At 45.2% G+C, this 11,553-nt stretch overlaps 1 protein-coding gene across 3 annotated transcripts in view; it reads left to right on the top strand.

Annotated features, from left to right (window-relative positions):
* The window catches only part of DCAF1 (DDB1 and CUL4 associated factor 1), a 40,539-nt gene continuing 28,986 nt past the window's right edge, over positions 1 to 11,553 (top strand). For 2 of the 3 annotated variants that reach the window (XR_011338194.1, XM_069865839.1), the window contains exons 1-4: positions 1 to 134; positions 5,230 to 5,347; positions 9,729 to 9,805; positions 10,542 to 10,619. Coding sequence is in view for 2 of the 3 variants with exons in the window: in XM_069865839.1 (XP_069721940.1) it covers positions 5,238 to 5,347; positions 9,729 to 9,805; positions 10,542 to 10,619 (265 nt within the window). In the remaining variant the exon portion in view is untranslated. The remainder of the gene's footprint in view (positions 135 to 5,229; positions 5,348 to 9,728; positions 9,806 to 10,541; positions 10,620 to 11,553) is intronic. The other variant, XM_069865840.1, reaches the window with a different exon arrangement.

The following is an 11,553-nucleotide window of genomic DNA, read 5'->3' as shown; positions in this document are numbered from 1 at the left end:
CGTGACGCGGCCCCTGGCGTGGTGACGCGCAAAGTGTGTGCCCGCCGTAACAATCGCGGCCGCCGCGGGGTGTGCGGGGCCGAGCGCAGGGGCCGGGGGCAGCGGCGGCGACCCAGCGGGGGGGCATCGGGCAGGTACGGGGCCCGCGGCGGGCTGGGGAGCGAGGGACCCCGGGCCGCGCCTCCCCCGACCCCGGGCGGCGCCGGTTCGGGCCGCCGCGGCCTCCGCGCCCGGCACGGGGTGGCCTCGGGGCGTGAGGGGGCGGCGGGGGGGGCCGCGCGCCGTGTGCCCCCGTCCCTCTTCCCGCCAGGGGGCGCGCGAGGGTGGTGGTGGGGGGGGTCGCTCTGCCACGCGCCTGGGGGGCTGAGAGGTGAGGGGGGGGCGCTCCGCCCCTCCGCTAGGGGGCGCTAAAGGGGGGGGCGCTGTGCCAAGTGTGTGAGGGGCGGGGGGGGGAGTGAGGGGTGATGGGGGGTTGAAGAGTGATTGGGGGGGCTGCACGGTCAACCCCCCGCCAGGGGGCGCGGGGGGAGGGGGGGCTCTGCCCAGTGCGTGAGGGAGTGATGGGGGGCTAAAGAGTGACTGGGGGGCCTGCACGGTCAACCCCTCAGCCGAGGGGCGCCTGAGGGAGGGTGGCTGTGGTTTTTGCGTGAGCAGTGATGGTGGGGGAGCTGAGGGGTCCTTCCCTCTGCCAGGGGGCACCTGAGGGGGGTTGCTCTGCCCCGCACCTGATGGGGCCGGGGGGCTGCAGGGTGATTTGGGGGAGCTGCACGGTGTGTCCCCCCTGCAGGGTGTGCCGGAGGGGTGACTGGGGGGATTTTGGCACTCTCCCCCATGCCTGAGGGGTGTCCGTGGGGGCACTGTGCGCTCTGCCCCATGCTAGGGGTGCCTGAGGGGTGTGTGGGCTGCACACCCTGCCCGCTGCTAGGGGATGGCTGAGGGGTGCAGGGGGGGCTGCACACTCTGTCCCTCCACTTGGGATCCCTACAGGGACGGGGGACAGGTCTGGGGGTCTGCGCTTCACCTGAAGTGTGACTGGGGGACCTGAGAGCTCTGCCCCATGCTAGGGGGTGCCTGGGGTGTGACTGGGCGCTCTGCCCCGCGCTAGTGGGCACCGTTACACCCCTGCATTTCTTCCCCCCCCCCTCGCCCCCTGTTACTTCTCCCTGCTGTGTAAAGAGGAATTGGTGTTGAAATGGAGCGGTGTTTCTATACCCCCCTTTGTAGGCAGCAGCAGGTCGTTCCTGGTTTTGGTGCTTGTCCTGGTAGGACAGCGCAGAGTTCCAGATTTGTTGTGCCGAAGCAGGAATCCAGGGAACTAAGTAACTTCCTGCTTTTCCCTGGCCTTAGAATTATCCGAACTGTGAAAAATTGTGAATTTCTAAACAAGTGTTTAAAGCAAGGTTAGGAATATGTTCTGTAGTGAGAGCCCAACTGGAATTCTGTCAGCGTTAAAGTGAGAAATCAAACAAACGAGGAATTCCCTTGGTGTTTCACTCATGTATGAAACCAAACTTGGTTTTATTCTCCCTCGACTGGGGTGGTTCTCTTATTTTTTGCCTCCCTTTCTTCCACAAGGGAGCTTTGGTGTTGACAGTTCATTTTGCTTTAGCATTAGCTTTGGCATGGCTATTTCAGACTCAACAGGTTTAGACAAAAAGCTGCCTGGTGTCTTGTCCCTTTCAAGAATAATTGTGATGAGAGGGAGTTGGTTTTTCTTTTAAATGTGAGGAATTCTTCACGTTAGAACATAAATGTGGCAGAACATACAGATACACTCCTCGCCTTGCTGTGTGTTTGATTCCAACTCATGAGTTCTACATTTTCCTTTGCGGTGTTACGTTATTCAGTTAGACTATTCCTCTATGTTGTGTTCTCAGCCATACTGAGATTCTTGTTTAGAAACAAGATGGAACTTGATTATTCAAGCTAGGTCAACATGTGGTTGTCAGAATTCAAGTTGGTTCTTTACGTGTGGATGCACAAGTCCTCTTGTAATTTTTGTCCATATATGAATTGAAATGTGCAGTCTTTATGCAAAGTTGATTAAAATTGATTATTTTTTGTTTCATTATGTGGGTTTTTCATTTTCCCTTTAAATAGCTACGCTATGGGTTTTCCACTTGCTTCCTGAATATCCAAATTGTAGGCTTCCAGATTTTACAAATGGGTTTATTTTCACCGAAATTAAAATTGCATATCTGCACTGGAGCTGGTGTGTTTGGAATCTTGTAATCCTTTTTGTGAACGCAATACAAAATCGATAGCTGAGTGACCTGTGGTAGTGCTGCAGTCGGCGTGATGCTCAGATATGCTGAGGGAAAGGAGGGTGAGGCTGAACTGCTTGAACTGTCCCGCGCTCTTGCAGTTACAGCTCAGCGGGACTTGGATTTCTTTGTTGTTCAGAGGTGTCTAAGGTGGCTCAAGCACTAAGTTGCCTGAGATTTCGACACATGTGAGTATTTCCATGTATTGACTTCTTTGGGTTTCCCTTTCCTGTCAAATTTTTACATCTGAGTCCAGAAGAGTGAAGTGCTCACAGCCCCCTTGCTCTGATACTGGAATACTAAGCAGGGTTTAATATTAAAGCAATGTGGTGTGCACGGCTGTGTGTTGAAACGCACTTGTGTGGATTTTTAGTGGGAGTGTTCGCAGTGAATTGTGGTTAAGGTTGTAAATATTTGTCTTTCAAAGTCAAATCCTTTGGGCAAGTGCTTTTTTTTTTTTTAATATCGGTTCTGTTGCTTCTAAGTACGATATTTTGACAGCAGTGGTGTTTGGTAAAAAATATTCCCTTCCTTAGCTTGGTAGCTATGATAACTGAGATATGTAGTAGGCTACGATGTTCAAAACTTCTTAAAGAAATATTATTTTCCCTGGATTTAAATCCATCATTAGAGAGCTGCTCCCTGTTCTGCTAGTTCCTGGAGAGCAATATAAGCTGGAATTTGTTATCAGCTTCTCCAAGGGAGACGGTGACTGTCAGAGTTGCTCACAGGCCCTCCTTCAGCAGGCTGGGTCTCTTTCTGATAGGTACCGTTTAGTTCCTGCCATTTATCATTTTAGTCCTTTCTGCAGAGCCCTTCACTTTGATTTAAGATGGAATTGTTGATAAAAGTGAGCACAATAGGAATTACTATGGTTCTTGTATTCAAAAAGTTGTTTACCTGCCAGGATATTCTATCCATTATGTGTCAATACGAGAACTGTGGAAGCAGGTGCTCCTGAGGTGAAGTCTGGAAGGGCTGGATGCAGCTACGATACCATTACATACAGCACTGGCATTCTGAGGCTCAGAGTAGATTCGCCTGAATATTTATCGGTGATATTTAAAAGCTCAGAAGTGCTTCTGGCAAGTGTCATTCAGTTAATGAAAAAGGGAATGGAGCTTTATGGGCTTGGAATAGTTTTCCTTTTCAAAGGTGTTCCAGGGTGTATGTGTACAATCTCATTATGTTTTGTTGCCTGCATTTACTTAGTGTTTATTCCAAAGCGATTTATAAATTTGCATCAAATTTCCCAGTCTAGCTCTGGGATGAACACATAATGAATGTCCTAGATAAAATCATAATTACTTGTCATTTAGAAAACGTCTTTATGTTTAGCTAGGTTTTCTGTTAGCATATGCTTGCTTCATATAGTACTTACCAAAACGGTGATCTTTAGACTGGGAGTCTTGAGTCACAGGTTTGTTTTTCCATAGTCTTTGGGCAATGTTTTTTGTGCAGTTCCTGCTGGTTCCATCTTCAGCCAAGTGATCCTCACTTCTCATCTCCCATTTAACTAACCAGTTGCAATACACTGAATTCAAAAGCACCTATGAGATAGGAGGTAGAGCTGTGTGGTTGTTCGTCCATTCTCTGGATGAGGAAGGGTTTTAAGCAAATGAGAGGTATCTAGCGCTCGGTTACATGTGGCGATGTTTTTCGGGGGCTATAAATGCTGATGTAATCTATGTTGACCTATGGCTCCCTTTATAGTCAGTTATTTGGCCAGAGGTATTTCAGGAGTTGATGTGTGTGTCACTATCTGAAACACGTCTGTGTCTGACACTGCTTTGGAAGGTTCTTTTGCTGGGTCAGTTCAGACAAATGTGGATATTTGATCTCATGGCAGCTGGATATTGGCCATGTTATGGCTAATGAAATGCTGGAAAATTTTATGTGGTTTTGGATGGGAAGGAATTTCTTTTCATCCCCTCCATCTCCAATGCAAGGTCAATTTTATTACTTAGAATTGGGTGTTCCTTCACAGCAATCACAGCCTGTCAGATTGGAAGCTAAGGGCATGGCAGTGTTTTGAGACAGATTGTGTTCTAGTTTGTTCTTTTAATATTTCTAGTAGATTGTTATCAGACTGACAGAAATTGACCCCTGGAAATCTAGAGGCTTAAACAGAATCTGGAGTGATAGTTCTGTTCATTCAGTGGTACATTTGCAAGTAACTCAGTGTGGGGGCTCTTGCTTTAGAGGACAGGAAGATAAATCTTCTGTCAGCCGCTGTCTTGCAAGTAAAGGCTGAGCAACCTGAATTGCTTGCTCCAGTGCTCCCTCCTGTGATGGTTCATCTTTCTTACTAGAACCACTCGCTGTTCTTGGAAACCTTGGATAAGTAGTGGTCCGGTGACCTGCTCTGCTTCCTAACTCTTTTGGTGCTCCTTCCACAGCCCACAGCTGCTCGCTGCCACTGCCTTCAGCCTCCTTGGTGCTGTGAAGCTGATATAATTCTTGGCACTGTCACTGCTGTCTGGAGGGTGTTAAACTGGGATAATGACACTGATGATAATGTTGCTGCCCTGGCTTTCTTGTTTCCTGGGTAAATTCCTGAGCAGCAGCAAAAGGCTGACTTGGGTTTGATTGTGTATCTGAGGTAGGGTTTGAAAACTTTGAAAAAGTTTCTGTATGGAACGTGCTTATGGTGAGGTGTGCAGCTTCCTGGCATGGTCAGGGTTGTTCTAGACCAGTTAAGACTTGCGCTCAAAGTGTGCTCATGTTCTTTATTCTTCAGGCAAAGGACCAAAAAGAAACTTTCAACTTTGAAAGTGAAGTTCAGCAGTAGTCTGTCATGTAATCTTCTCTTTCTCACTCCTAGTTGCTGAGTATTTACTTGCCTCATCCAAATGATTTGTAATCCCTGATTTAGATAACTTCAATGAATATAGCAAAGCTGTGTGGGATTTTTTAATCAATTTTCTGCCTCTTTTTTTTCCCCTGTTTGTTGCCCGTGCCTTAGGCTAAGCCATGACTTCAGGATCTGGGCATGTGGACTCCAAGGCTGAGCTCACCACTTTGCTTGAGCAATGGGAGAAAGAACACGGCAGTGGACAAGACATGGTTCCTATTCTCACCAGGTAAGATCTGTTAAAGAAATTCCTAAATCTGAATATCTGAAGTTACTTGACAGCAGCTTGTACCAGTTTTTTCCATGAGACTTTTATGTATCTGGTCATAATTTATTTTCTTTGGTCTGGGAGTTGAACTGTGGGTGTGATATTTAAGTACACAAAATTTATTGTAAGAAATTTCTATTACAAAGGTCTTACATGAACTGTCTCTACAACATGAATTCTATTCTCTGAATTAGTGGAACTCGAGAATCATTAAATAGTTGAAATAACTTTGGTATCTTCACCTGAAGGTTGTAAAACATCAATCCAAGGTTGAAAGCTATGAGAATTCTTCTCCATCAGAGTGGGGTGTGGAGTTTTTGGTTGTAGTAACATTGGCCAAATTAAATGAAATGATGGGAGCAAGTCACTGGGTGAATAAAGGGGATCACATTGAAGAGACTTCAATTGAAGTTCATAGGACATGGTTAAAGCAAGTTACTAAAACTTTTTTTTTTTTTAAGCTGGGTATTGATTGACTGTCACTGTACTATGGGTAAGGAAAATATTCCTTGGACCAATACATAATTTTTAGGAGATGTACAGGTGTGAGTAATGCCATTAATTGTAGGACATCTTCTATTACAAGAGAAACATTTGTGTTACGAGTTGCGTTTGTGGTTTCCCAAGCCAGGCCTCTCTTGGGCAAACTGATACTTCTCTTGTTTTAACAAGAGATTGACAGGGATTCCACCCAATTTCTCCTTGTTTTGCTGGCAGAGCTGTGGCCATGGAGCCATGTGTGCAGGACTTGCTGCCCTTGTACATGAAGAGCAGTCCAGGTTTCTGACTGCACTGCTCTGTGTTGTTGGGTCAGGCAAGTTGGAGCTGGTAACAGGAATCTGGTGGAGTTTATTTGCAGAGATCTGTGCCATCCCTTGCCAAGTGGGCACACTTTTTACTGTTCTTGCTACGTTTTGAAAATAGAAGCACAGAGGAGGGGGATGAGCAGCCAAAAGGCAGTCCATGAAAGCACTTGAAGATGAGTAGGTCTTTTGAAAATCATAAGATGTGCTTGGATGTATCTTTTTGTATTATCCAATCTGTGTCTTGAAGGAAACATATGTGCTATCTCCAGGCATTTCTGCTGCTTATGCCCGCAAGAAAAATTACCATATTCTAAGAAATTTGAAGTAAACATGTCTTGTTTACAGTAATTTGGCACTTCTTGTTCCCCCTCAGCTCCTTGAGTTCCCTACATTATTTATTCCCAGACAGATCTGATAACCCTCTTGATTCCCCGTGGTTTCTGTGCAGCAGGCAGAGTGGTTATGGATGTTGAAAGCTTGGGTGTTTTGGCGTTAGTGGATGCAGTACAAATTTATATAAGGTAGTTAGCAAGGGGTTCTACTGGCTCTGGCAGAAGCTGGGTGTACAGTGCCTAAAGCCGTATGTCTGTCTGGAGCGGAGTGTTGTAATTACAGTTGAGGCTTAAAAGAATTTGCGGAAAGAGATGCTAGGAATCCTCACCAACTCGACCCTGTGGTAACTGGCGTCCTGAGGCAGGGTGGTGCCCTTGTGTATCGTTTTAGCCTTAAGGCAGAGGAAGCTGTGGTCACGGTTGTTGGTGAGTGACATTTTTCTACTTCCTTCTGCCTTCTGAGCTAAACAGAAGAAAACTTCCCTGTGTGCATGGGGAAGTTAAATGTGATTCTGAGGCATCGTCTGTGAGAGTGCAGGAGTGAGAGTTTCTACAATAGCAGCAGCGTGGCTTATAGGCCACAGCTGAATGGTGGCTTCCAAATAAGCTGGTTTTCTGGATTTACAAACTCTGGAGTGTCAGGAGATAAGAATTGAAGAGATTGCTTGGAAAGTTTGTCAGCAAACAAGAAATATTTAATATATATGGTTTTCAAAAGTACTGTAAATGGAGCAAGAGCATCAGTTCATAGTCTGGATGTAAGTCATGTTGAGCCATTCTGGCAAATCCAGGGAGTCAGGTCCTTCACTGCATCCCAAGAACCTCTTCCATAAAGGAAATAGATCAGCGGCTCAACATCGTACTTCATCTCCGCAAACCAAGCGTGTTGTGGTGTGGGATCCTAGAGCATCTTACGCTGTTGCAGCCCTTTGCTTAAGCTCAGAGTGGTCATTGATGCCAAGTGATGGAATAGAGCAATGTTAGAAGGGTTTTGCATTATGCCATCTAGATCACTTGCAAAGCTGACGTACCCCTACCCCATGTAAAACCTAGGTCTTGTCTGCAAGCTCTGAAGTGGCTGGAGAACCAGGGTAATGCCAAGTGAGCGAAGGGAATCTCAACCTGAGTAGAAGTTCAGCGTGTTTGTGAACAGGTTTTGTTAAAGCCCTGTGCACCACGTGTCGACGTTATGAGGCAGGAAATAGTTTTTCTAGTTATTTGACTCTCCTGTCACTTCAACTGCAGATTGACAAAGCTGTTGATCTAGAGCAGTTCATCCAGGTCCGTCATAAACACCTTTGTATGCGTTGGTTAAAAGAAGCGAATTATAAGCAAGCTTGTTTTTTTATTTTTGAAAGTCATTTTCAAGAGGCAGTGCTTTTTTATTTTGGTCAAACAATGGTGACTAATTGTCTCAAAGATCCCCATAATTTGGATTCACGTGCCTGTTTCATCTAGGCTTGATAATGTTGTCCCTGAAGCCACTCAGCAGCTTCAGCTGGCACGCTGTTTGGCAGCCTACCTAAACTGATGAGAATGTTATGCTCGCTTTCCATGCCGCTAGTCTGTCCTTACTGGCACAGAATCAAAATGCTGATTATCACCTAAAAAGACCTGACAAGGCTAGGGTACAGCTTCTCAACTCCCCGTTTGTCCCAGTTGTCTGTCAGCAGACACTCTGCAAACTAGTATTTCTCACGTAAAAAATGAGGAGCTGGCAGTGGAGAATTTAAGTCACTTGCTTTTGCCAGAAATTCATGAGAGCTCGCGCTGTGCCACCTGTTAGCAAGGGACACAATTTGCATCTCTTCGTGTTCCAGCTTACTAAAAGTAAATATTGGAACTGTGCAGGATAAACAGTTTACTGAAAGGTAGTTGTCAGATCAGAGAAGTTCCCTCCTCATTCTTGATGAGCTAATTTGCTGTCAGGCTGGCAAGTCTGTGGAGTTGGCAGAGACAGGACTAACTGCATCTCTGCCTGTAATTGTCCCTGGGAACAAGGGATGTTTTTTGTAAAGTAACGGGAGTGGAATGGAGGTCAGTGACATTCTGTAAGGAAATCCCTCCCAAACAACAAATGTTTTCCCGAGGATTACTGCATCCTTCCAGCAGTTTTCCCTCCCTTGTAATAAACTGCGTAGATCCTGACGTGTTAAGGCCTTGTTTTAAATTGCTGTGCTGCACATAGCTTTTGCACCCTACTGTACACCTCAGTACAGGGAGGGAATGAGATTTTATACCAAGGAAATAAAGATTTCATTTGGTAATGCCTTTTGAATACTGCTCTTTATTTCACCTCACTCTGCATATATCTCTGCTGTAACACTTTTTGAAGAAAGACAGTGAATGACCATGGAATTATGTATTGCTTGACCATGATGGAATCTTCTTCTTCTTGATTTTGTTTAAATAAAAGTAATAATTCGTTCTCTTACAGGTCATGCTAAATGACCTAGAGAATAGAATTTCTTGTGTCTGCTGATGCTGCTTCTTGGTTTAGGGGAGGGCAACCTTCTTTTTTTTTTTCTGATAGAGAGGAGCATTTAATGCATTTTGGAGTCCTGTGAATAGGGAACTGGCTGAGTTTCTCCTTGTCTGATCCATTGGGGTAACTGGCACGTGCTATAAAGGTTCGCTTCAGTGGAGCTGAAGTGATAAATTGATTAGAGATTACACAGTACTTTATTAAATATTAAATACTTCCATAATTAAACGATATTACTGAAATTTAATATGCAAAAAATTATGTAGGTAGTTTGAATGGTTGCCCCTGCAGAGCCTGAATAGGAAGGAGAACTAAGTCACCTGAACTGGACTTACTCTGCTGCAAAGAAAGACTATATTCTGGTGAGAATTGCTACTCCAGCCCTTTATTTACTCTAGTTCTCTACAGTGTGTGTTGCAGAAGCTCACCAAGACCCTAACGTGAGTAGATAAAAGGTATCATTCCCTCTCTGCAGCATCATGCTTGTGCATCATGGGGATGCTGATATGGGTTCGGCACCACTTAGGAGCATAGTGGATTATTGGACACAGTCGTTTCTCACCCCTCTGTTGTGAGCAGTCTGACACTCTCTGGTAGCAGCGAGTGCCATTTGTATGACAGCTGGGGAGCTGATTCATAGCACTTTGACAGTGAGGAGCCGCGCGCTAGGAGAGGGCCGAGCGTGAGTTCTGCTCAGTTGATGTCGTTTTCTTCTGCAGAATGTCCGAGCTGATTGAGAAGGAGACTGAAGAGTACCGCAAAGGCGATCCCGACCCGTTTGATGATCGACACCCAGGTACAATGTCCTGAACCGTTTTCGTACTGCCAGCTCTGTTACAGCAGGTGCCTGATGATTCATATGTAAAAGTAAGCAGGTTTTAGCCTGAATGTGCCCACTGCTGATCAAGGTCTGATAGTGGTTTTGTACTGGGCACTTGTGCTCTGGAGTGCTGATATCCAGAAGTTTTGATGTTTGTTGCAAGACTTAGAAGCCCTGGGAAGAGTGTTTCAGAGGCTGATTAATGACATAAAGGTATGATCATGTTAACAAGTTGTAGTTAATGTGAGGCAGTAGGTGTTGGATGGACAGAGCAGACAGTCTGTCTCAGATTATCTTGAGTTTGCTGTTCAGTAAGTGCAGTGCCTTAGAACAGTTACATACAGCCACTGCTGCTTTTTATCTTGCTTGGGGTTTTTGTGGGTTTTAGGGTTTTGGTTTTTTTTGAGATGACTTATTTCCGAGTTACCGGAACAGTTTGCCTGGTGTCTGCATCTTCACTCTCTACACAAATGACAGTTCAATACTACGGAACCACTAAAATGTGTTGTGCTTTGACTGGTAGGTATTTTAGGGAAATGCCTCCTAGAAGAAATGTTAAGTTGGTGAATAATTAATACAATTTCTTCTGTAATTTTCCTTCTGAGAAAGGTCCTGCTAACTCACGTTCCACAGTTAGTTGGAAGTTAGCAGCTGAGTATTAACCTTGACATCCTGATGTCGGTAGGTGAGCCTTTTCCCCTGTCTCCTACAGGCCGAGCGGACCCAGAGTGCATGCTTGGTCACTTACTGAGGATCCTTTTCAAGAATGATGATTTTATGAACGCGGTAGGTTTGCTCCGAGAACTGTATCTGCTGGTTCCTAACACCTTCCTATGGTTCTTATTCACTCTGTGCTGACTGGCCTCAATACTATAATATTTATTTTACTGGTGCGGGGATTCTCTTCCATAGCAGGGGTTTTAAAAATGGGTTTAAGTGCAACTCATTTGCCACTGTCGAAGTGACTCAAGGAAAGGGGAGTTCATGAGCTGTGCAGGAGTGCTGAAATATGTGTAGTAACAATTGAATTAGTTCTTCTCAAGGTTCATCAGTCTCTTTAAAGAAAATGTAGCTCCTCTAATACAAGTTTAGAAGCATAATTAATTTCAGCAATGGAAATTAATACCTCTAATTCCATTGCCTTGTCTCTGAATACTTAGAAATGCTGGGCTGCTTGCAGGAGCAGAGGAGTGTGTCAGCTCTAGAAGATTCAGGCAGAGGATTAAGAAGCAAGAGCCTGGCTTTCCTCTTGCAATGCTGTACTCTAACATGAGCCAATAGCTGGAATTTTTGTTACCCTGCCTTCTTTGCAAGCACCTGTGTCAGTGCACATTGCTCTAAGGATTCTGACAGTTTGCTTGCCTGTAGCTTCCTGCCTTAAGCCGCAAGCAATAAGCAAGCGTAGATGCCATGTGTGTGTGATTCGTTATGTTAATTTTTTTTAGTTATTACCTTTTCATGTTTACAGTATTAACTGCCATTTTTGAATGTATTTGTCTTAACAAATCAGTTCAAGATTAATATTCAGTCAGTGAACAGCAGACTAGGGGGTAATTCTGTTCTTCTGTGAAGTAATCTCAACTTCAGAGGCACTGGAGGGGGCAGTTAAAGGCTGGTCAGCTGACATTTCTTTCTTTGGTGTTTTGCTGCTGTGGGAGCTGGACTCTCACTGCACTGGTGTTGGTCAGAGCTGAATTCCAAACCAATGCTCTTCCTGATCTCCT

Source organism: Phaenicophaeus curvirostris, chromosome 11 (genome assembly GCF_032191515.1).
Source record: "Phaenicophaeus curvirostris isolate KB17595 chromosome 11, BPBGC_Pcur_1.0, whole genome shotgun sequence".
Taxonomy (NCBI): domain Eukaryota; kingdom Metazoa; phylum Chordata; class Aves; order Cuculiformes; family Cuculidae; genus Phaenicophaeus; species Phaenicophaeus curvirostris.
Note: the sequence above shows the minus strand (reverse complement) of the source record. Positions and strands in the feature narration are given on the sequence as shown.